Here is a 24,349-nt window from a genome sequence, read left to right on the forward strand (position 1 = left end):
CCACCAATACATTTTTCCTGTGTTATTCCACTTAAGTGCACCTAACTTTTTAAGGATTGAAATGTTGAGATTTTTTTATCTGTATAGTTTCATTGAGTTAATACCAATGTCTAGTGTAATGTGAAAAGCTACATTGAAGATATATTTTATGAAAAAATGTTGATGTGTTAAATATTTCCCCCACTGTATTATATACGTATATAGTACGAACAAAGCTACTTGAAATACATTACCCATTTTTTTTAAATATTTCAAAAACACAAAATCAGATGTCACTGACCAAAACAGCAGTGCTATAACAAACCGTGCGTCATTGTTACATCTAAGTGAAGAAATTAGGTGTAGGCATGATGGTTTGACGGATATTTCATTTTGAAATGAAACTATTCATATTGATACACCACATTTTGTTCCCACAGACCACTGCATGGTCAACTTCATCAAGACGAACCTACTGGGGTCACTGAACGAATTCCGAAACCGCTTCATCAACCCCATACAGAATGGCCAGTGTGCTGACTCCACATCAAAAGACGTCCGAATCATGAAGAGGCGAGCACATGTACTTTATGGAATGTTGGCTGGATGTGTGCAGGTAAATATATGAACATGTATATATGAACACATACAGTTTGATTTTATATTCTTGCTCTCACAATACTGTGTTCATCTTTTTCCTAGAGAAGAGACTATTCAGAGTTGACCAATTTTCTGCCTCCCAAACACGAGTATGTGCTGGCAGTCAGGATAACTCCACTGCAGTGTATGCTGTATCGCCACTACCTGGACCACGTCACTGGTAAGAATCTGTTTTTACATTGTTGCTGTAAAAAATGTAGATTTACAGTAATTACAGCTGCAGAAGAAACTAAATATTAAGAAGAAAAAGGGAAATCACACCAGTTTAAGTTTGCTATGATTTCCCCTTAGCAGGATTTAAAGGTCCAGTGTGTAGGATTTAGTGGCTTCAAATGGTAAGATGTGCAGATTGCAACCGACTGAAACTTCTTTCATGTGCCAAGCGTGTAGGAAAAATGTGGCCACCGATGTGAAAACTCACATGGCCCTAACTAATGCCAGTGTTGTCGGTTCTGGGTAACTGTAGAAATGACATGTTGATCTCTTTGGGAGAAGACCCGCTCCGTATGTAGATATACAGTACAGGCCAAAAGTTTGGACACACCTTCTCATTCAATGCGTTTTCTTTATTTTCATGACTATTTACATTGTAGATTCTCACTGAAGGCATCAAAACTATGAATGAACACATGTGGAGTTATGTACTTAACAAAAAAGGTGAAATAACTGAAAACATGTTTTATATTCTAGTTTCTTCAAAATAGCCACCCTTTGCTCTGATTACTGCTTTGCACACTCTTGGCATTCTCTCCATGAGCTTCAAGAGGTAGTCACCTGAAATGGTTTCCACTTCACAGGTGTGCCTTATCAGGGTTAATTAGTGGAATTTCTTGCTTTATCAATGGGGTTGGGACCATCAGTTGTGTTGTGCAGAAGTCAGGTTAATACACAGCCGACAGCCCTATTGGACAACTGTTAAAATTCATATTATGGCAAGAACCAATCAGCTAACTAAAGAAAACGAGTGGCCATCATTACTTTAAGAAATGAAGGTCAGTCAGTCCGAAAATTGCAAAAACTTTAAATGTGTCCCCAAGTGGAGTCGCAAACCATCAAGCGCTACAACGAAACTGGCACACATGAGGACCGACCAAGGAAAGGAAGACCAAGAGTCACCTCTGCTTCTGAGGATAAGTTCATCCGAGTCACCAGCCTCAGAAATCGCAAGTTAACAGCAGCTCAGATCAGAGACCAGATGAATGCCACACAGAGTTCTAGCAGCAGACCCATCTCTAGAACAACTGTTAAGAGGAGACTGCGTGAATCAGGCCTTCATGGTCAAATAGCTGCTAGGAAACCACTGCTAAGGAGAGGCAACAAGCAGAAGAGATTTGTTTGGGCCAAGAAACACAAGGAATGGACATTAGACCAGTGGAAATCTGTGCTTTGGTCTGATGAGTCCAAATTTGAGATCTTTGGTTCCAACCGCCGTGTCTTTGTGAGACGCAGAAAAGGTGAACGGATGGATTCCACATGCCTGGTTCCCACTGTGAAGCATGGAGGAGGAGGTGTGATGGTGTGGGGCTGTTTTGCTGGTGACACTGTTGGGGATTTATTCAAAATTGAAGGCACACTGAACCAGCATGGCTACCACAGCATCCTGCAGCGACATGCCATCCCATCCGGTTTGCGTTTAGTTGGGATCATTTATTTTTCAACAGGACAATGACCCCAAACACACCTCCAGGCTGTGTAAGGGCTATTTGACCAAGAAGGAGAGTGATGGAGTGCTGCGGCAGATGACCTGGCCTCCACAGTCACCGGACCTGAACCCAATCGAGATGGTTTGGGATGAGCTGGACCGCAGAGTGAAGGCAAAGGGGCCAACAAGTGCTAAACACCTCTGGGAACTCCTTCAAGACTGCTGGAAAACCATTTCAGGTGACTACCTCTTGAAGCTCATGGAGAGAATGCCAAGAGTGTGCAAAGCAGTAATCAGAGCAAAGGGTGGCTATTTTGAAGAAACTAGAATATAAAACATGTTTTCAGTTATTTCACCTTTTTTTGTTAAGTACATAACTCCACATGTGTTCATTCATAGTTTTGATGCCTTCAGTGAGAATCTACAATGTAAATAGTCATGAAAATAAAGAAAACGCATTGAACGAGAAGGTGTGTCCAAACTTTTGGCCTGTACTGTAAATTGCTCATTGTAAATGCCTGATTTTACGAAAGCTTTTCTAAAAAAAAATGATGATGAATGTTGTGATTATTTTTTTCTTTTCTTTTTTTTTTTAGATTACAGTTACTCAGGATGCGCATCATAATATAATGCATTTTCAGGGCCAATATTGGCATAAAATATTTAAAAAAAAAAAAAAATCTTTTCTGGTCCAAAGTTTTCGTCAGAACTAGTCAGGTAGATTTAGATGACAGTTAAGTCCACAAGGATGAAGCTACAACAGGACAGGAAGTTACATTTCAGATGAGGCAGACACTGCAGTAGTGATAACATCAGATGAAAGATATCACCACGTGCTCCGCAGCTTCACCGTCAGATGAGGGAGAGCCCTGCATGCTTTCACCAGCTTGGCAGCGTTCGTGACACTTTGTAAAGTTAAAAAGCACCAATAGTTACTCAGTACAATAATCTGTGCTCTGAAGTGGTCTGTTAAATTTGGGTAAGCAGCAGTAGCAGCAGCATCAGTCTCATGATAAACAGAGGGAGTGAGCGGGGCAAAGAGGGGCTGATTGAATCCGTACACTGCAACCAGCTCTACTGAGATGAGATTTACCTATGATGATTGGACACAATTGCAAGGTTGCACAGAATTCACAGGGAATAGGCTGAGTGTGCATTAATTGTTGTGATCGCAACATTGAGAAATCCTGGTGGGATTGCATAGTTATGAATATATTGTAAACCATTTCTGCTAATAGATGTTCTGGACCTTGAAGTTGTTGTTTTTTTTTTTTTTGGCTGTTCTGTGAAAACTGCACATTTACTGGTCAAGAGTGTTTTCATTATATGGCATTTATTTATTTATTTATTTATTTATTTATTTATTTATTTATTTCAGAGCTCTAGTTTAACCATAAGCTTTTATGTTCCAGTGTAAAATTATTATTTATCATTGTCACAAGTAGACTATTTTTTTCCCCTATTTTGAAATTTCCTCATTGAAAAATATAGGGGGGGCGGGTGAGGTGCTTAATGCTTCAGAAACTGTTAGTATGTCTCCATGATAAGTTTTAGTCAAGATAAGCATGGCAGATGTGTGTCGTTCACTCATACTGTAAATTATCCAACTCACACTCACCTCACTTGATCATCCGCCAGTGAGAAAAGGAAGTTAAAGTCAGTAATGGCATAGAAACCGCAAAACTAAGATTTCATTCAGATTTGGAGTTTCACAGATGTCCGACCGTCTGAAGTAGGTATATGGTTTTTTTCCAGTTATGGGCTCTGTGACGAACAGACAAAAGGGGAAGACTGGAGCAAACCTGTTCAAGGACTTTCAGGTGCTTGGCAAAATTTGGACTCATCCCTGGTGCCTTCAGCTCAACTACATCAGCAAAGAAAACAAGGTTCAAAAAATCTCCTTGAAGGCATGTTTATTTCTCACTTGTCAAATGTAAAGTGTATAATATGTTTATTAACACTGGCTTGGATTTTTATAACAGGAATATTTTGCAAGGAAGAAAAAAAAAGCGGCTCTGCTGAAAGATGATGAACCCACTGTGAAGGAGAGGTAAGACCTACTGTGGGATGATAATCACATTCTGCTTTAACAAATCATAATCACCTCCTTTGTTTCTCAAAACAAACTTCTGCACATCTAGTCGTTTATAAAGATAGTTAGGCTTTAGGACCTTTTATGTGCTTTTGAAAGCTTTGTTAAATTATGTATTCCTCTAATTTTAGAGTAATAACTTTGAACAACATGGGAGAGAAATAAAGAGGGGTATAGGTACTCACTGAAGCTTCACTCTGTTTCACCTAAACTGCAGTTATCAACCGTTTTGGATGTATATTTTATTGATATACTCGCTATACACATTCTTTGCCTAATGTAGTGGACTGAGACAGAATGAAGGACAAGAAGGGAATAACGATGACAGCAATGCAGCAGGTATTTCTGATGTGACCGGAGGCATTCCAGCAGTGGAAGGTATTAAAGCTTCTGTGTTCACAAAGGCTGCGATCCTGTAGTTTGCACGCTAATTTAGTTTGACCTGTGTTATATTTTCTGTAGGAGAGAAAGCACCCATCAGCCTGAAGGCTCAGACTTTCAATGAGGACTGGTTCAAGAACCTGCTGTCTGAAGAGGACGCCAAAATCCTGGAGCACTCAGGGAAGATGGTGCTCTTGTTTGAGATTCTCAGGATGGCTGAAGATCTGGAAGATAAAGTGTATGTTTCTTTTCCAATGTGAAGCCAGTTTAAACACAGTAAGACTGCATGTTAAGATGTTGACTGGTCCGATTTTTTTTGTGGCATTTTTAGGCTTGTGTTCAGTCAGTCCTTGATCTCATTAGACTTGATTGAGGATTTCCTCAAGGCTTTTCACAATGCCAGACACCCATCGTCAGCCAAAGGTATTCTGTTTATGGCAAACAAAATATTAATTTATTAGGATGTCCTCCTTAATGGTTCTTAACTTTTGATTTTTGTGCGTCGTTGTTCTGACAGTGGGCAGCTGGATTAAAAATGTTGATTACTATCGTCTCGATGGTTCCACCAGTGCTCTGTTAAGGAAGAAGTGGGCAGAAGAGTTCAATAACACCGCCAATGTTCGGTACAGATTACATGACTGTTATTTCAAGCTTTGTCTATTGATTCATCTGGAGTAAGATCAAGACAGAATTTTACAGTGTGATGACAAAGTTTCTCTTCTGATTGTATTTTATTGATCTTTATTTTAGCGGCCGATTGTTTCTCATCTCAACGCGAGCCGGCTCACTGGGCATCAACCTCGTTGCTGCTAACAGGGTCATCATCTTTGATGCCTCATGGAATCCCTCGTATGACATACAGAGCATATACAGGGTGTACCGCTTTGGTCAGCTGAAACAAGTGTTTGTGTACCGCTTCTTGGCTCAGGTACGCTCACTGGTCTTTATCAATATCTAAAATATTAGTGTTTTGATAAACCTAATAGTAAAATGTGTTTAGTAATAACAGATGTTACCATGTTGTAACAATATCACTGTAACATTTGATGTATAAAGTGCACACCAGGGGTATGTGATAGATGGTCTAAATTGAAGTCACATGAGCTGATGTGCATTCTAGTTTCAAAAGAGCTGATCTGTCTCTTTATAGTATGTAGTGCACTTACTGTCTGGAATAGTTGCTTATTCATTAAGTAGGAATTTGCCCTGAATACAGCTGGCATCTATTGTGCAAAAATAAGCCAAGCAAGCATACAGAAATGTATCGTAGCATTGTGTGTTTGGGGCACAAAATGCAAGTCTTCTTGAGCTGCACTATGTGTACCTTGAATCAGATAAATCTGAGGTTCATAAAATGCTTAATTGATCCAAAGAACAGGTGTGAAGAAGTTCCCTCTGCTGCATTAATTTGTGTTCATTTCGTTTTGACTGTCCTCGAATCATTGTCTTTCTTTCTTGAGAAATACTGGATAGTTTTATTTTTTGTGGTCAGTACAAAATAATTTAATGGACATGGGTCTCCTGGGGCTGCTGTATTTATACTGAAGCTATAAACCTGTCAGTGCTGTTTATTATCGCCATAATTTTCACATCTTAGGGCACCATGGAGGAGAAGATCTATGATCGTCAGGTGACCAAGCAGTCTTTGTCTTTTCGAGTGGTGGATCAGCAGCAGATTGAGAGGCACTTCACCCTCTCTGAACTGACTGAACTTTATACATTTGAGCCAGACCTGCTGGACGACCCAATCTCTAAGAAAAGCAAAAGAAGCACCACTGTTGTGCCAAAGGTATTTGATGTAAATATTGTACACAGCTGTCTGACAAAGGCTTACATGATGAATTTGCTGTACTGAATTACCTTAAACATGTCTTTGTCAGGATAAGGTCCTGGGACAGCTATTACAAACCAGTAAAGACCACATAGTATCTTTCCACGAGCATGAATCTCTGCTGGACCATAAACAAGAGGAGGAGCTCAGTGAGGCAGAACGCAAAGACGCCTGGGCTGAGTATGAGGCCGAGGTAAAAAGCTATGGATAATTCTGAGCAGGGCTCTGTCTTGTAAAACTGTGTGTCCTATTCTTTATGGACAGTATTTTATATTACAGCTCTGTGTGCTTACTCTGTGTTAATGTCTTCCAGTCTTCCAAAGCTCCAGCCAGCTCGAGCCAGAACCCCTTGGATATGAAGACCAATGAAGAGCTGGTGGTATGCATCAATAGAGCTTGTCTGCTGGTGATGTTTGTGTTTACACCACATGTGACATATAACATGTCTTTGCAGAAACTGCTGAACGAGAGCAGAGCAAATGTAGCGGTTGCCTTCACAGAGATGGCCCGTGTGACTTCTTACCCTATCGAGGACTACATTTTGCAATCGGTGAGTGACACTAAAGTCTTATAGTAATGTGGTAAATAAAAAGATTTAACACTCGAGGACAGTTTTAAAAGTAATGACCTCAACTCACAGTAGTAAATTAAAGTCACTGATGGTATTTTTAGAAATATAAATTATTTTTCTAATCATACATTTTTCTTATTTCCTGAATTAAATGATCAGACCACATCAAGGTGTCCTCTGCATAGAGGATGATTTATAGATTAGTCTTGATTTTTAACCATTCACTGTTGAAGCACTGCTGCAGATTATCACAACATAAATCACTCTCATCAATCTCAAATACTGTATGAAGTTGGATTGTCTTGTGTTTGGAGAAGCAGATGGAAGTACTGCCACAGCTAAGCAATGTACTGCACCCGTTCTTGAGAATTAAGACAAATCATATCCTACCCTACCAAAACAGCTTTGGAATTATAACTTATTACCACACTAATTTCCTTTCTTGGGTGAAACATATGTTTTAAAGGATTTTAAAATATATATATATTTTGCTCTGCTTTTGTTTATAAACTTTAAACTTGCCCTGTGCCAGAAAAACACTATCCTCTCAGACATGAATTCACAACTTAATTCAATTTAAACAATTAAAATGAGGGGGAGGGGGCGATCTTTGATTGAAAAAATGCCAGGAAGGAGTTGCATTTGTCAGTTGTGATGGAGGAGAGGGTGTTGTCGCAGGGTTTGAGGAGTTTATTGATGGTAGAAAAGAGAGTCTTGGGGTTATTGGAGCCAGAGTGAATGAGTTGTGAGTAGTAGTTGGACCGGGCGGCAGTGAGGGCGTCTTTGTAGTTTGAAAGGTGGTCTGTATAGGCATGGAGATGGACTGTGAGACTGGTTTTCTTGTAAAGTCTTTCAAGTTGGCGCTTACGGGTTTTCATGTGACGGAGTTCAGGAGTGTACCAGGGAGATGAGTGAGTAAATGAGACAGTTTTGGTTTTTAAGGGAGCCAGTTTGTCGAGGCAGAGGGACAGTGTGTTGTTGTAGTGGGTGACCAGGTCAGAGGGTTTTGGGGTCAGCGGGGTGATGAATGTGGACAGAGTATTTGCCAGTGAGTCAGAGAAAGCAGAGGGGGAGATGGACTTGATATTTCTGAAGGATATAATGTGTTTGAGTTTTGGGGGAGGGAGGGGGGTCTCGAAGTCCACAGTAATGGCCAGGTGATCCGAGATGTGGAGGTTGGTACTGGAGAGTTGGTGGAGGGTGAGACCGGTGGAGCAGACTAGGTCCGGGATGTGGCCGCGACAGTGGGTGGGGAAGTTGACATGCTGGGTGAAGTGAAGGCAGTGGAGCAGTTCCAGGAGGTCTATTGCACTTTTGCAGTTTGGATCATCGAAGTGGATATTGAAGTCCCCCAGCAGGAGAATTGAGGGGGATACGCCGGATAGCTGGGTGAGGAATTCGGCGAGGTCTGAGAGGAAGGAGTTGTTTGGTTTGGGAGGGCGGTAGATGATGGCGATGACCAGGGAAGTGGGACCAGACAGTTTGAGGGTGACTTATTCGAAGGACTGAGCAGGAGGTATGCTCAGTCCTTCAGGGTATGTAGAGGAACACTCAGGGTATGAAGCGTGTTCCTCTACATACCCTGAGTGTTTGAGTTTTGAGGAGGTACATTAGCTATGGTTATCTTTTGACTGATATGCTATGCAGAATAAAATAATCTGTCTGTCGTTCACTGTATGAGTACATGAGAATTTGAATATATTTACATGTTGATAAAGCATAGCAGCAAATAATTTGGCAGATCATACAGGATGCAAATTGCTCGCAGTATCAACCTTATGTTAAAGTTAAGATCAGATGTTCTTTGAACCCTCTGTGTGTAACCAGGTGTGTGTTTATGTTACAGCGGCTACAGTATCCTCAGCTGTCTGAGGCCATGCTGAAGAGCAAAGCACAGGTTTGGAAAGTGAGTGATGAGAAGGAGCAGGAACGTAGACAGGCCTTCTATCGAGACGTTCTTGCAAAGCAGCAAAAAGTAAGTCATCTTTACGTATGTATGTGTGTACATACACTGTATGTATAAATATTTGTTCTCATGTCTCCATCACATCCCTCCATAGCTTATACGCAGCATTGAGGCCATACTGAATGTTAGAAGGACTCAAGCGATGCAGGCAACTGTGACCACTGTGACCCAGCCTGGACAGACTTGAACAAGACAATCATGTGACGCCTTTGCTCTTCATCGCTGCTCTACCTGTGAAATGAATGTATGTTTAACCAATATGAAAAACAAAGTGTACAGAGCTGCCATATCCTCAAAGCAACGTGACAGCAGAGTTGAGTCAAGTGTTATCCTTAGGATTTCAAGTATCCACTACGGTAATGTTCACATGCACTGACAATTTAGGAACACTTTTGAGCACTTTAACTCCCACATCGCTTGTAGCTGTAAAATGTCTTTTATACAGTTTTATAGGGAGCTGTTTCGCTGCTTTATACCAAAAACACTTTGAGTTTGTTGGTTGACGCACAGGTTACTGTTCATGCCTTATTATTTCACCTTAATACGTTTTGGTACTGCATTGTGTTTAACAATTATGTGTTATGTGTTTATTACCACTCATTATAATTCCGTAATAAATAACCAAAATAACAGAAATTGGTTCTTTTTTTTTTTACTTTGTGTTTAATAATACTGTCCACTGAAATCATATGTATATTTATTGCATATGTAGCTTTATTGTGAATATGTGTAGCTGCCTACAGTTTCAGTGTGTGCTGTATGCACTTTCTTCCATGACATATACCGCCACAGTCTCCGTCCCGATTATCCTGGTAGAAACAGAGCAGCTGTTCAGCCACTGAGTTGTTCCCCTGAGAGGAAGGCACCATGCCCACAAGTATTTTTTTTGTTAATTAATGAAAGCAAGCCAGCTGCAGTGGTGTAAACCCTTCCAGGTTTCCCTCAGGCTCTCCTTCACCTGACAGTAGTGCAAAGGGAAGCACTGTATACACAACTGTGCACAACATGTATGTAAGGAAAAAAACCCCCACACAGGATAGGTTTCTTATAAATTATATTTTAGGTGGTATAAAAGGCATTGGTCTGGGGAAAAATAACAGTAACAGTCTTTGTGCACAAACAGCAGTTCATACAAAATTTGGCAGTTTCACCATCATAAAAAAAGACTGGTGTGCATAGTCTTGCATGCACGATCACCATGAGAGGGGTGTGGATTTGTGTACACATACATACAAATATCCTAAGTCCATCTAATTCATCTTGAGTCTTGTTACCTTAAGCAAGTGTTATCCAAGATAATTATCTTTTATGCTTAAGTTTTGGGCGATAACCTTAAAGGGAAACCAGGTCAACTTCAGTTTAAGAACAAAATTTAATTACATTTTAATGCACTGTGTGGATGAACTAATTAAAAGTTGTATAATGGGATCAACTGTAATGCTTCAAATGCATGGGTAACGTTCAGTAAAGTCGAGCAGGAAAGACACATCACAACATACGGAGTGAAAATGCAGACTCAGGCGTTGACATTTTTGTTTAAAAAAGTGGTTTGGCTTAAAAGGGAGAGAACTCCACGACTAATGAACACAAGTGTTGTGCTCTCAGATAACTAACCAAAGACAGGAACAAAAGCATTGACAAGTGAATTAAGGGTGAAAAGAATTTGTTACAGACGGAGGTGCTGCCAAATGACGGTCCATGTAACTAGTTTAGTTGGTTTGGTGAGGTGTTAAAAAAAAAAAAAAAAAACACTACTCAGACACAGTAATCTTTTAAGTTAAATAATAAAAACTTGGTACATTAAAAAAATAATTTCTGTCCACAAAAAGTAGTCCTTCACAGTGATGGCTATAGTTTCCTCGAGTCCTGGAAGTCTGATCTTCCAGATGGAGTTTTAGTCTCTTACATGGACAGGTATACTGTGGTGAACCCGTCACTCACAACTCAGTCTGAAAAAAGATGGCCGAGCTTCAAGCTGTGCAGTTATCAGCTAACATGGAGTGGCCTGTGCAGCAGGTTGTACAGTAGCTGTTAGTGTCCTGTATCCAGGTCCCTCATGTACTCCTGAAGTGCCAGCAGCCTGGCATCAATCTCTGACAGCTCAGCACCTGTATCTATGGAGCTGTCTGGGGTTTAAGAATGAAAATGATAAGATGTTTTTTTCCAATTAAATACATTTTATTGCATTAAACAATGTGAAAGACTTTCATTATTACCTTTGTCTTTTGTTCTGTGTGTTGGAGTGCTGCATAATGGCTTCCTGGTCAAAAGGCCTCCTCTAGACTAGCAACAGGTAAGAGATTGCACATTGCAGGATAAGCCTGGTGATATTCTTCAATTTTTTATTGTCAACAAATCCTATTAAAAGCTCAAAACCATCAATCAATGGATCTTAGTTATGAGCACCGTCTGTGTAACCATGCTTTATAAATGTAGCTTATTCTTCTGTGCCACAGGGCCCCATTGTTCAAAAAATATTAAAAACACATCAGTGAGCCTCATCATTGTACTGGGTGACATGTTCCTTCATTATTTTTGATGACCATATCAATCCTGCTTTTGTATGACATCGCCAGACCCAATTGCAAATGCTTATTAGTCATGAACCTTTCAGTCCATTTTTCTGATTGGGTGTGGCTAGATGGTAACACAAGATTTATGAAACTCTTGCGAGCCACTTCAAATTATTCTTATCTCACTGTTTTAAGGTGTGACCGAGCTGTGCCTGAGGTCTGGTTAGGTTTAGGCACAAAAAGCACTGGGTCAGGGTTAGGTTAAAATCACAGTCTGGGTTAATATGAACATTAGAAACATGGAACAAAAAATCTTGCAGGAGTTTTCGCAAATCTAGGGTTACCATATAGATAACCCCAAGGGACATTATCAACATGTGCTGTAGTGCTGAGTGACCAATGACCACATTCGCCTGGTGTAGAGCGAAACTTGGTGCAAAGTCAAGGGGGGGAAAAAATGCCCGGGCAACAGAAAATTCGAACAGACTACAGCGCCCAGAGATGAACTGGTGTATAATGAGTTGGTTTATAGAACTTTTCCAAATCCTGTCAGAAGTACATCAAACATGTTTTTCTTCTCAAGAAAAGCTTTAATTGTTCTCCTTTTGGTGCAAATATAATGCCCAGTTTGTTCAACGCTGATGCTTAGTGGCCTCAACAACATAAAGTTCCACATCAGCTACAGCCACCTGAATTGTTTTTAAAAATGCCTCAACAGCCCTCCTCTTTGTCTCAAATGTGCCTCATATTAGATAAAGGTAGTAATTGGCCCAGGTCATTTCAGACTGCTGGACATCTGTCCAAAGCGGAGGAGGACCAGACAAGTAAAACATGAGCTTGCAGATTCGTCTGGTTCCCAGGCGAGCTTATACCAGCCTGCTGCTGCACTCACATCAAATGTGAATTAATCTACAGATGTCCCTAACACATGCATTACTTATTCCCTTTTGAGTAAGTTTAGCTGAAAAATACAGTGCCCAGATGTTTCAGGAAATTACGAAGTTTAAACAAAAAAAAGGAAGAAAAAAAAAGAAACAAAACATTTGCAACTTGTTCTAAAGAGGTCTCTAAGAATTGGGTTGAGGATGTGAGCCACAGACGGAGTTGGGAAGTCAAAGAGTATTGAGAGGCGGGCAAATGCATTGTTGGTTTTGGTCTATTCATTGGATTTATGTATGGTGACAAAAATATAGAATAACCCCAACTTTATTCTTTCAAGAAACAAATGATAAAGCAGCAACAAACAGTGTATGAGAGTTTGATTATTTACCATGTCACTCACCACACTGGGTCCATTGTAAGTCTGTTTCCCTCCTCTGTAAACACAGACAAACACACATTAAAATAACAATCTTAAACAGATATTTCACAAAACCAGGTTCACCTTCGCACATCACCTGAACAGAGTTTTGGCCATTTCATCCATATCCACTAACGAGCTTTCAGAGGAGTTCCTGCTCCCTCTCCGCTCCACTGATAAACTCCTGCCTCTGCTGCCAGAGCGGGTCATCTGAGGATAGGCCTCTCTGGAACGCGAACGCCCTCTCTCAGGGACAATGGGTGATGTCAGCATGTCCCTCCGTGCCTTCCTCTGTCTGACACAGAAAACAGGGTTAAAACTACTTCTGAGCAGATCAAATATCGGTGCTGTGTTGTCGAGGGTAAAATAATGGAAACCAACTTTTTGAGCTCGGCCTCTTTCTGTCTGCGCTGTCGGTCCTGGATGTAAGCAGTTGGGTCAAAGCGCTGTATCCGAGACCCTGTAAGACAGTATGTGGAAATATTTAGATATAAACATCATCATATTAAGTAAATAAAAGGCCAACCAAACTCCTGTAACATCATGAGCAGAGCCAGTACCAGTGGGAGAAGGTGACGGCCTGGGTATATGAGCACGTGGTCCTGACGAGTCCGCTCTTCTTCCCCTCTCCTCCAATCTTTGCCCTCTGTTCTCCATTCGTTCTCTGGATCCTGAGCGAGCCCTGACTGTCCCGTACCCTGACCTCCTCTCACGGGAGAGCGAGCGATAGATTTCCCCATCAACTCGAGAGCTGATGCGACCGGACACAGGAGTCACTCTGCTGCAGACACACACAACGGGTGCACACTAAGTACGTAAATAATAATAATCAGAATTCACAATTTTACTTCATATTGTCAGTGAATGAATGAAAGAGAGAGAAAGTAAAGATATAGTACATGCTGAGATTGTCTAACCCTCTTCGTAGTAACGCCAGTTCACTGGTGAGACTTTTGACACGGACACGGAGAGCGCACTCTGATGCTCTCAGCTCCTCCAACTAGCCGGAACAGGAGAAAAAACAAACAAACAGCTGATTAACAAAGGAAATACCATATATCTTTTTCAGCTGACTACTTTGAGAAGCAGGAGAGGTCCACCTGCTCCATTAGGAGTCGCTGCTCCTGGCATCTCTTGCTCGCCGAGCGCTGACTTTTGGCCCTCTCCTTGACAAGCTGCTCCTCCAGCGTCCTCACCACATCTCTGGCTCTCCAGTCCTCTTGTCCAGATGTGGAACCACTTCCACCGATTTGCAGTCGCTCCAGAACCTTAGCCATGGCTTCCTTCTCCTCTTTAACCCGAGCCAGCCTTGAAAACAGTAGGAGACCTTAAAGAAAAAGTCTGACAGCTCTTCACATTGGTCTCAGTGATGGTAATGAAATGAAACCTACTCTGCTCGTAGCCGCTGTATTTCTAGTTCTGCAGATTTGTTTACTCCATGGGAGGAGATGGTGCTGAGCTCAGCCCTCAGAGCTCTGACTTCTTTCTGCAGGGCAGCCGGGTCAGGCTTACCCACATAGGGCAGAGGTAATGGGTAGTGTATCCTACAAATACAAAACAGCCACCAAATCAGGAGTTCATTCCACAAACATAACTGAAAAACTAAATCTGGAGCCAAACAAAATTATGTTTAATATGTGACTGTGAATGTTGCCACAGATATACAAACCTGTCAAACTCTACAGTATATATGAGGATTAGATATCTTTTGGCAGTGAGAGCAGATGCCTGCTGATGGCCGCGAGGACGACTAACCACTCCAGCTTTTCTGTTACGTAGCAGCTCCAGGTCAGCGTAGGTCAAGAGGTCAAGTGTAACAGAGTCACTCATCTGCAGAAAGAGCTCAAGTTAACTTTGCAACATTAGAAATAAAACAGACTAGCAATCAAGTTCAGAAAAAAAAAAAACTCTGAAAAATTGTAAATGTTTTTATGACAGTGGCCTCCTGATTTATGACTGTTTTACCATTTCTTTTACATTTAAACAAAAAAATAGTAACAATTAGGTATTTTTGTCTTCATGAATCTAATTTCATATTAAAGGGTAATTCTATATTTTCTCCTGTTTTTGTGTCTAAGTGATTTGTGTGAACAATTTTTGAATTTGCTCCAGTATTAAACGAGAGCACTGTAGTCAGCAGCAGCAAAACAGGCTGCGATGGAACCACTCGAGGCAGGTGTACACAGTCAATTTAAGTCCATTAGAAGCACTTGTTTTTGCCACTGACAGGCTCAGATTGTTATTACGAGTGTCTTACAACATTAAGTAAAGGACCCTACAGAGGAACTTTTTTTTTTTTTTTTTTAACCTTTCGCTTGTTCCGGTATGTTTTGCGCCCAAGTCTCGCTAAAGGAGAAGTCTTGTCCTGAAATCTAGCAGACTTTTTTCCTATTGTTAAAACCATTGTTGAAAGCTACACTTTCTGTACTCCAACACAACAAACTATTACCGGTACTCCTCTCCAACTGTCACTTGTATTTCCACTGTTTTCTTCCTCCAACAATTCACCTTGTGAGATTTTAGAACAAGGCTTCTTGTTAGTGACACCTGGACACAAAACAGATCAGAACAAGTGTAAGATATTTTATTTCTCTGTAGGGTCTTTTCTGTAATATTGCCAGACACTCATGACAACAATCTGAGCCTCTTAGTGGCAAAAACAAGGACTTTTAGTGGACATAGATGGAGCACAGCTGCCCCAAGCCTGCCTTGCTGCTGTCGGCTGCAGCCCTTTCTCCCAGTACTGGACCAGTTTCAAAAATTGTTGTTCCTCAATTCACTTAGACACAAAAACATGAGAAACTAGGGTATAGCTTAAAAAATACCAGTGTTTCCCTTCAAGGTGTATTTAGATACAACTGTTATAAAAATTGTTTTTTACCCTTTGCACACATTTTTGACTGTTTTTGGGGTCCACATTTTACTTTGGATTTAGCCAAAAGACAGTGCTGATGTTTGCTGAAACAGTGTCCAGTTGAGACCGATTTCTAAATGGACCCAAACTTCCAATTGTTTCTCTGGTTTTCCTCCAGGCCCTCTCCTTTTGGCCCCTGCTCTAAACATTAATGAAAAGCAGAGAGGGAATAAGACAGCTCGGGCTAACTGTACATTTTTCGCTCAAGTGGAAACATTGAACTCGAATGGATGAGTCTCGCCTCAGTTCACACAGCCTCGAGCAAATCTCTGTCTGCTCACATCTTTCTATTGACTTTGTATGCATTTGTGCCACCTCTGCATTTTGTTTCACTCTCTCCAAATGCACCTTTAAATATACCTTTCTAACAGCTGATTCCAACATGCTGCAGAAAATAGGAAACTGCTTGAAGTTGCCAGTTTTGCGAGTGAGGTCCTCAATGTCTGGAAAACAAAACAGAACAAATAGTGCAAGTTAGACTATTGGTGCCTGTGATGGTATGTAATCTATAATAAATGTATGAAACTTACATGCTGGATCAAAATCCCCTCTCCATTGATCTGCTGTCACTGAGTCGGAGATTTCTACTATCAGCAAACCCTTGTCCAGCTCAATCTTCACAGAGAACTCCACTCCTCGAAATACAATATCCTCAATCACCTCAGAGCCCTCCTCCATCGCTCTGGGTCTGTGTAGGGGAAATAAATGATTCTTGTGAAAAAGAAGCAACTGGAATCAAGTGACTCCTTTACTGTTCACAGCGGGGTATTGCTAGTAGATAATTAACAAGCTCCTGTATGGTTAAAAAAACATATTTAAAGCCTGATTATAATCCTGATTTGGATTCAGATCGCTGGCCTCCAAGCAGAGCCAGATGGAGCTATTAACATCATATCAAACGTCTTGACATATTTGGAAATATCAGAAACAGATTCCATACTGTGTAAAAATCAGTCATCAAAAGAATACAAGCAAAAATTTGAGCACTTCATCTGTCCAGCCTAAAAGGCACATTAAAAATAAATCAAGTATAATGTGCATGTCCTGTTTTCTACTCACAGTATTGTTCTACTTGTACTTCATATAGATTGATTTGTGCAGATTTGCATTCACTTTGACATTGGAGATGATAATTTTGTTCAGTATCACAACAACCAAGTTGTAAAAACACGGGAGTACAGCCTCAATAGAAAAGGACAGATGTCTGTTATCTTAAAATTAGCTTTAGATATAACTTCTCGGGAGCTGGCAAACTGACGCTTACATGAGCACAGTTATGTTAAACCTGTCCATCACTATTCTGTCTTTATTATTTCACCTGGCTCACCTCACACAGTCTGCCGTCATCACAACACACCGCGAGGGGCGGTAGCGAGCTGACCGAGTCCATTTCAAAAGGTGTCATCATTTTTATTGAAAAAAAGTTCTGGTTGGTTGGTCATGTCATATGTCGAGGACTCGGCAAATGTCTTATGTCATGTTTACGAGGTAAGTTAATAACCGTGTCTCTTTTGTTAAGGTACAATGCTGCTGCTGATCCGCGCTAGACTTCACTTTCTCCCGTGCAGGGTGAAAGCGACCGTGACATAAAATCTGTCTTTTACTGTCCATGCACAGAAAACACAGACGCTGGGGGTATCATATTTAGCTAGTTCACAAAAATAACGTTAAGGTTGAGGGTTAGCTTTGTTAAACTGATCGTCGCGGGCTTCTGAAATACAGCTTAATAACGCTACTTTATCTTATACTTCTCTGTCAGTATTAGCTGTAGTAACGTTTACTGACCAACGTTAGCTAAGGTTAGCTAGCATGGACACTGTCGTTAGTTCGCGCTGGGTCACGCAAGTTAGTAACCCTGACTCGTAGCTAGCTATCTGTATGTGAACTAATGTTATTCAGTGTGCGAATAAACACCAGACAATAATACGTTAACGTTACCTTTGGTCGTAGTAATGCTCCGTAATGAGGTGAGTTGTGTCAACACATAGCTACTCGGTGCGTTAGCTAGGTGAAGTTAATGAAGCAGCTAGCCGCTTGGTTGGTGCCACTGGTACAATACAGTCCAAAACAATTTGGAAGCCACCGGCACCGTGGAGACGGGAGCGGTTCAACAACCGGGAACCGTTAAATTCTTCTTCTTCACTTTGCTCTGGCTCTGCTGCTTCTTCTTCTGCTCCAACTTTACGGAGACTCATCGCCTCTCAGGCGTGTCGCTGCCCTCCACAGGTCGTGAACACACACTACAGCAAGAGGATGCAGAAAATCAATAGTGGTGGATCAAGTTGTAGATATAAGTAGCAATATAACAATCTAAGTGCTTCACCATTTAATCCCCAATAACAGAATCTGACAAATTTAAGTTAGACATTGATATAGGCACACAATAGATAATTATAGATAAAAAAATCTTTATTTTCACTGGCAGTAACTGATTAACAGTTAACATCAGTCACGCAGTGTCACGAGCAATCCATGTCAGTAACCCTATAACACCAAGCAGCCAATTTACCACTAAATTATATATTTCATATTTTAAATACTCACTGTTGTTGAGCACATTAAAGGGGAACTACACCCATTTTCAGAAGTCATGTATGTTATTATTATGGTCTATGACAGTCCCAAAAATATTGGTAAATATAAACAGCTGTCTCCCAAATCTAAAAACTAGAGTGCTAAAACTATTTGTGATGTCATAGGCCCTGGTACTTCAACATTTGGTCTACGACCCCCAGGGGCTCCTCAGAGATACTGCAGGGGGGCCACCAAATTGTTGCTTGATAATTTAAATTTAGATTTAAGTTTGTTTTTAAATACAAATTAACATGAATGCAACATATTATTGGCACAGATACATCGGCCTATTCATAAAACCCATGCAATTCACAGTACACAACTTTAATGATAGGCAAACATTTCCTCAGACGAGCCCTCCATCAGTGTCTCCAGTCATCTCGATCCTCTGTGCTTGTCAGTGCTTTCTGCTCCTGCATCTGTCTTCAGGAAGTCCACATATGTTGATAGGGGACCGTCCTTGTGAACTATGTCCATGTGTTGGCTCCCACAGTACCATTTTGCTAGCTGGGGTCTCTGTCAGTGACCGACTAGTCTCATTCTCCTGGATACTATTATCTCGCTCACCCAGGCAGCTCTCCATATAGATTCTTGATGGTGCCATGCATGCCCCTTTATTGTTACCCATGAATCCTTGTGCAGTCATGAGCTGGCTAATGCTAAATCACTGTGTGGCACCTTTTTTTTCCACATTTGGTAATAATTGGTAACATTCCAAATGTATGCATATTCTTGTGAGCCACAATGAATTGTTTTGTAACTTTTCTCCAAAGGGACTCTCAAATATTGTCCACTTTAAAAACCAGTAGCAACAGAGCAGAGGGTGAAGCTAATGCACGTAGCCATGCTACAACTGCTGCTGAGTTAGGCAGCTACAGGCTGGCACAAACGGTAGAAAACCTGAAAATATTCTGAGAATTATCTCAAGTACCACTCAGTTTTACACAATATATGAATTAGGGAGTCCCTCGCTTCGTCTCTCTTTCAGCTAAGATGGTCCTTGGCCTGAAAAATCTTGAAGACCCTGTCATAAGGTAAAAGGACTGGAGATGCTCCATAGACAGTGAATTGGGAAAGATCTTATAGATGACACAGATCACCCAGGTGCATGTTCTGAGTATATGGATACATTCCCTATTTCAGGACTGAGAACACTACAGTGGATTAAAGCTCATTTGGGTATAGAAAAGAAAACAAACATTCTGCCGATCTGCCAAATCAGTCCCCCATTTATTGTCGATGGAGCAACTACAGACTTTATACCCTGTTACTTTACAAGTTTGACACTTACACCTCTGGTGTTAGCTATGAGTGAGTGTAGCTCATGTTCACAAACAGTGATTGAACTGTCCTAGGCCACTGAAATAAGATATTTGAATTCCTAATGTAGGTGGTGTTCCTCTTTAATATCATCACCGTCAGTATAAATATAGGCATCACTGTATACACTGTATATACTGTCATATCAACCTACCTCATGTATAAAGCAACCTGTTAATTAATAACTCCATATTTATTCAAGCACCATTTTGCAGCACTTCCCACCATTTCACTACCTGTTTACAAATTTCATTGTGTCGTTATTATATACAGTAGATAGACAGACAGACAGACAGAGACAGACAGACAGACAGACAGACAGACAGACAGATAGATAGACAGATTGATAGTTGGATGTAAAGATACTTTTATATATTTATTTGTGTGTGTGTATATATATATATATATCTATATATATCTATATATATATATATATAGATATATATAGATATATATATTTGTCAGTCAGTCAAATGTCTGTTTATCTTGTTCAGCTTTGCGGCCCTTGTTGTAGCTGTATGTCTGTATATTGCTTTGTATGTACATTAAGAGCAAAAACAAAAAGCAAAGTCAGATTTCTTGTGCAGATGTACTATAAAGACGCTAAATATACTTTTATGTCACAAGTGAATGGCCACATTATACAGAAAAATGGGGTCTGTGTATGTTATTGGATTATAATAGCTCTTGCATTAATTTGTAAGCAGCATTTTACTGTAGTAGTTGGTCAAAGTGAAGCTCACTTTAACTGCTTTATATACTTTTAATAGTTTCACCTCCAACAGTGCATTGTACTTCATAAACTAATCACTTGTTGTATTTGATTAATTTGAAAAGTAACCACAGTAGCTTGACATGACAAATAAATATAGTGGAGTAAAAAAAAAGTACAATATTACCCAACAGAATGCAGTTGAGTAGAAGTATAAAATACGATTTAAGTCTTTATGTCTTTAAGGTATTTAAGGACAAATTCCTTGAAATGTTAGTGTAGTGGTTCTAAATTACCACGACTGCAAATGAAAACATTTGGCATCTGTTAATGAGATAAATGCAAAAGTTGACAGTAGATGCATTTTCCTCCAGTTCACAAATTGATTGTCGTAACTGTGTATTTTTAACATAATCTCAGAACTTGAAACCATCTGTATCATGTCGACATTGTCAACATCTGTGTGCCTCTTACTGTTTGGTGTTTAATAGCAGCTTTCAGTAGAAAACAAGTGCTTCCTGTAAATGTTTAATGAACCTGTTGCACAAGATCAGAGGCAACCCTGTCCTCTCTTCACTCAGTCTTGACGAGGGACTGTTTCCACGGAGACCTTGTTCACCCATAAGGCAAAACGTCGAGTGACTGAGTCTGAAGTCTGCTGCTTGTCTGTGAAGACGCAGTAAAACACAGGCAGCAGAGGAGTGTGACCTGGAGTGTGTGTGTGTGTGTGTGTGTGTGTGTGTGTGTGTGTGTGTGTGTGTGTGTGTGTGCTAAAGAATGACTGACTGAGGTCTTTTTGTCTTCCCATGCAGAACTCTGCATGGAAGACACACAAAAATTGTGGGACTTCACCTGTCCTCCCTATGACTCCAAAGAAACCTCACCAGTGGCTGCAAGTGGTCGGTCATGCAGGTTTGTGTGAATAGTTTCAATATTCTTTCATTTACTGGGTCTAATTTGGGGGAAAAATCCCTAATGTAAGTAATGGAGCAAATATGGTTTGCCTTCGTTTCCTTCCTTGTCCTCAGGGAGCTTTCATGTTGGGGATTATGGCACACTGCTAAAGAGGTTTTGTGAGAGGGAGCAACAATGCTACCTCAGGCTGATGGAAGACACTTTGAAGCCCTTTGTTCCAGCCTACCACGGTGTGGTACAGCGGGACGAGCAGGATTACAACATGATGGATAACTTGCTGACCTATTTCAACTCCCCTGCCATCATGGACTGCAAGATGGGGAGCCGGTAAGCTTAGACGAGGCAATTTTTTGACACTGAGAACAGCTGAAGGAGTTTTCTCTCAGGCAGATTTGAAGGAGGAGATATATAGTGCAGCAGTAATTCTCCAAGAGGCCTTATAGTTTTGGATATATCCTAAATATCAAGAATGGTATCATTGAAATATTAGATAGCCAAGTAACTTAATCAAAAATGCTTAGTCTAAAGCAATATGTTCCTCTTTGAGGCTCTACTTTTTCAGTGGCTTTTAATACAGTTAATATGCTCCTGTCACAATAACAGTAAAGCATTGCCCTTTACAGCACATACCTCGAGGGAGAGCTGCAGCTGGCTAGAGAGCGGCCCCAGCCTCGTAACGACATGTACAAGAAGATGGTGGCTGTGGACCCAGAGGCCCCAACGGTACAGGAACGAGCCCAGCAGGCGGTGCTGAAAACAAGGTACATGCAGTGGAGGGAGACACTGAGCTCCACAACAACTCTTGGATTCCGTATCGAAGGATTCAGGGTGAGCTCCAAAGTAAAATCTCCATAAATGTTGCTATAGTGACTGAATTCTTTTTTATTGTGTATTAGCTGCAAATTTTTCAGGCTGTAACCTGAACGTTTCCTTTGCAGAAGTCAAATGAAGAGTGTCACACAAACTTCAAAAGGACCAAAAGCAGAGAGCAGGTGATGGAAGCACTGGACAACTTTGTCGAATCCAATACACACATCATGGTGAGTGTGACCTTCGCTGACTTTCATTTACTTGCGCATTTGTTTTCCTTCACTCAATTGTAAGTCTTGTATCTTTCCCTTCAGTGGGGCTATCTGAGACGATTGAAACAACTGCGGCAGGTCTTGGAGGCGTCAGACTTCTTCAGATCACATGAGGTTAGATGTGGGACAGTTTTGTTAAGCAGTGTACTGAAGGAAAGAACCACTGTAGTGGGGATCTATTGTGCTCATTTTTGGTTGGCTTGTGTAGCAGGAATAGGGTGATAATATAACTCATTTGTCCAGTGGTGGGACTTTTTTTCTTAACAGCTGTGTCCCTGCAGGTTGTGGGCAGTTCCTTACTGTTTGTACATGACTGGACAGGCAGAACAGGAGTCTGGATGATTGACTTTGGGAAGACAGCTGCATTGCCGACACACCTCACCTTGGACCACCGCACTCCCTGGGTAGAAGGTAATCGAGAAGATGGCTACCTGTGGGGTCTGGACAACCTCATTGAGATACTCGCCAACATGCTGCCACTGACCTGAAGGCTACTCTAGACATGTGGAAGTTTACTTTTCATTCTTCCTTCACCATCATAAGTGAGTGACTGCCGATAGACTGAAATGGTTGAGTTGTCAGAATTTAGGGAATTGCCTCTATTGGAAAATACACTATGAGGGTGTAAAAATGGAAGATGTGAATGATTACAGTAACAACACATTATGCAAAATGTGTTAACAAGTAAATATTCCCAGAATCTTTTTTTACAGTACATCAGGCCCACAACATTGATTTAAAGGTCATCTCTACCTGAGCCGTGTAAAGTTTGACCACTGAATAGACCTACACTCACCTCTACTGCACTGCCACTAACGCCAAGTGTACTCTGTAAGAGACACCATCTTAGTTTCCAGCCACAGCCGGAGACGTCTGATTCTTCTGATGACCTGCTTGTTATTTCAGGAAATACATAGCACAAGCAATTATAAGCCAAAGATATGGCTGCCCCCTCTGGTTTGAGATGATAATGTCACGCTGTGTCATTAAAATGGTGCTAAAACATAAGAGTGGCCGTATTTCTTGTATTTCTTTAATTTGTTTGCTTAACTGTGATTATCATTACATTAGACTGTGAAATCATATGTGTTGGATTTAGGATTACATTTCACCATTAAAAAAACACTATGCTTTGGGACAAGTAACCAATATTGAGGCAGTTTTGAGTCCAACTACACATAATAGTTGAGACCAATAATAGTTTTTTCCTTGTGGACCAACAAGATTATACCTTTGCACGCAGCGTTTTAAGAGGTTTATAGTGTAATTTTCACATTAGCTTTCATATCACCTTCAGTCTTGTATTTTTACTTATGAGGGGCTAAAAAACCGGGACATATTTTTAGTCATGCTGGCAGCACCGCTACACTTTCTCTTAAACTATTGAATGGGTTTGACCCAAAAGTTTGTACAGACATTCATGCTCCTCTGAAGGTGAACCCTAATGACTTTTTTGACTTTTCTACCAGAATTACCATGAGGTTGACTATTGGATTGCGATGAAGTGGCAACACCACCAAGTCAAAATTTAAATTGTTCAATACTTATACTCTGCCTCCGGCGGGCTCCCAGCAGCACTCGAATCAGGTTGACCGGCTTCAGACCCCGGACAATCCGAGCCTTTGCAGCTTGTGGAGCTGCAGGAAGAGGCAGCTTGTAACCGGCCGGGCTTGCCCCCCCGGGCCTGGTGCCGGTGTCGGCTCGCGGGGAGAGGACGTAATGTGCACCCTTCCTCACCCCTAACCCCAACCCCAAGCAGTTAGCTTTGCTACGCATAAACATATCCCCAATTGTGGTGATGCTGTGAGAAACAACACAATTTTAGCCAGAGAGGAACATTATTCGAGGCTGGCAAATACTTCTACACAACGCCAGAGAGACGGCCAGCTGGCACCGG

General features: G+C 41.0%; 3 protein-coding genes across 7 annotated transcripts in view; 2 read left to right on the forward strand and 1 right to left on the reverse strand.

The window, feature by feature from the left end:
* The window catches only part of LOC125897929 (transcriptional regulator ATRX-like), a 29,594-nt gene extending 18,884 nt beyond the window's left edge, over positions 1 to 10,710 (forward strand). Inside the window, exons 21-35 of the mRNA XM_049591426.1 lie at positions 420 to 595; positions 682 to 799; positions 4,037 to 4,167; positions 4,264 to 4,331; positions 4,657 to 4,751; positions 4,836 to 4,992; positions 5,086 to 5,177; positions 5,272 to 5,377; positions 5,505 to 5,682; positions 6,352 to 6,543; positions 6,635 to 6,778; positions 6,899 to 6,964; positions 7,040 to 7,135; positions 9,003 to 9,131; positions 9,217 to 10,710. Coding sequence (XP_049447383.1) covers positions 420 to 595; positions 682 to 799; positions 4,037 to 4,167; positions 4,264 to 4,331; positions 4,657 to 4,751; positions 4,836 to 4,992; positions 5,086 to 5,177; positions 5,272 to 5,377; positions 5,505 to 5,682; positions 6,352 to 6,543; positions 6,635 to 6,778; positions 6,899 to 6,964; positions 7,040 to 7,135; positions 9,003 to 9,131; positions 9,217 to 9,309 — 1,841 coding nt within the window. The 3' untranslated portion in view covers positions 9,310 to 10,710. The remainder of the gene's footprint in view (positions 1 to 419; positions 596 to 681; positions 800 to 4,036; positions 4,168 to 4,263; positions 4,332 to 4,656; positions 4,752 to 4,835; positions 4,993 to 5,085; positions 5,178 to 5,271; positions 5,378 to 5,504; positions 5,683 to 6,351; positions 6,544 to 6,634; positions 6,779 to 6,898; positions 6,965 to 7,039; positions 7,136 to 9,002; positions 9,132 to 9,216) is intronic.
* A 143-nt stretch (positions 10,711 to 10,853) lies between these two features.
* ccdc61 (coiled-coil domain containing 61) lies at positions 10,854 to 18,805 on the reverse strand. 5 transcript variants are annotated; one of them, XM_049591428.1, is made up of 13 exons: positions 17,788 to 18,805; positions 16,380 to 16,537; positions 16,210 to 16,292; positions 14,605 to 14,765; positions 14,327 to 14,479; positions 14,036 to 14,243; positions 13,835 to 13,935; positions 13,496 to 13,716; positions 13,317 to 13,395; positions 13,033 to 13,230; positions 12,918 to 12,951; positions 11,339 to 11,405; positions 10,854 to 11,248 (listed from the first exon to the last, which is right to left on the reverse strand). In XM_049591428.1, the coding sequence occupies exons 2-13, from the start codon at positions 16,525 to 16,527 to the stop codon at positions 11,154 to 11,156; spliced, it is 1,548 nt and encodes a 515-aa protein (XP_049447385.1). In that variant the 5' UTR covers positions 16,528 to 16,537; positions 17,788 to 18,805; the 3' UTR covers positions 10,854 to 11,153. The 5 variants fall into 5 exon arrangements, with proteins under 5 accessions (XP_049447385.1, XP_049447387.1, XP_049447384.1 ...); XM_049591430.1 differs by having other exon boundaries at positions 12,906 to 12,951; positions 13,496 to 13,713; positions 13,853 to 13,935; positions 17,788 to 18,804; XM_049591427.1 differs by having other exon boundaries at positions 12,906 to 12,951; positions 17,788 to 18,804.
* On the forward strand, positions 17,215 to 23,460 carry itpkca (inositol-trisphosphate 3-kinase Ca). Its single transcript, XM_049591432.1, has 7 exons — positions 17,215 to 17,337; positions 21,268 to 21,367; positions 21,484 to 21,697; positions 21,994 to 22,198; positions 22,309 to 22,410; positions 22,495 to 22,566; positions 22,734 to 23,460. Exons 1-7 carry the CDS (start codon positions 17,290 to 17,292, stop codon positions 22,938 to 22,940), a joined length of 948 nt encoding a protein of 315 aa, XP_049447389.1. The 5' UTR covers positions 17,215 to 17,289; the 3' UTR covers positions 22,941 to 23,460.
* Positions 23,461 to 24,349: the final 889 nt, after the last annotated feature.

Source organism: Epinephelus fuscoguttatus, linkage group LG12 (assembly GCF_011397635.1).
Source record: "Epinephelus fuscoguttatus linkage group LG12, E.fuscoguttatus.final_Chr_v1".
Taxonomy (NCBI): domain Eukaryota; kingdom Metazoa; phylum Chordata; class Actinopteri; order Perciformes; family Serranidae; genus Epinephelus; species Epinephelus fuscoguttatus.

Coding starts and splice junctions, on each gene's coding strand:
- ccdc61 (XM_049591427.1), bottom strand. CDS start 16,527: ATGGAGGAGGGCTCTGAGGTGATTGAGGATATTGTATTTCGAGGAGTG. Junction 14,244..14,326: donor ATACAGCGGCTACGAGCAGA/GTAGGTTTCATT, acceptor ACTGTTTTCAAG/GCTGGCTCGGGTTAAAGAGG. Junction 13,231..13,316: donor AAAGAGGCCGAGCTCAAAAA/GTTGGTTTCCAT, acceptor TTTCTGTGTCAG/ACAGAGGAAGGCACGGAGGG.
- itpkca (XM_049591432.1), top strand. CDS start 17,290: ATGTCATATGTCGAGGACTCGGCAAATGTCTTATGTCATGTTTACGAG. Junction 22,199..22,308: donor TCCGTATCGAAGGATTCAGG/GTGAGCTCCAAA, acceptor TTTCCTTTGCAG/AAGTCAAATGAAGAGTGTCA. Junction 22,411..22,494: donor AATCCAATACACACATCATG/GTGAGTGTGACC, acceptor CTTTCCCTTCAG/TGGGGCTATCTGAGACGATT.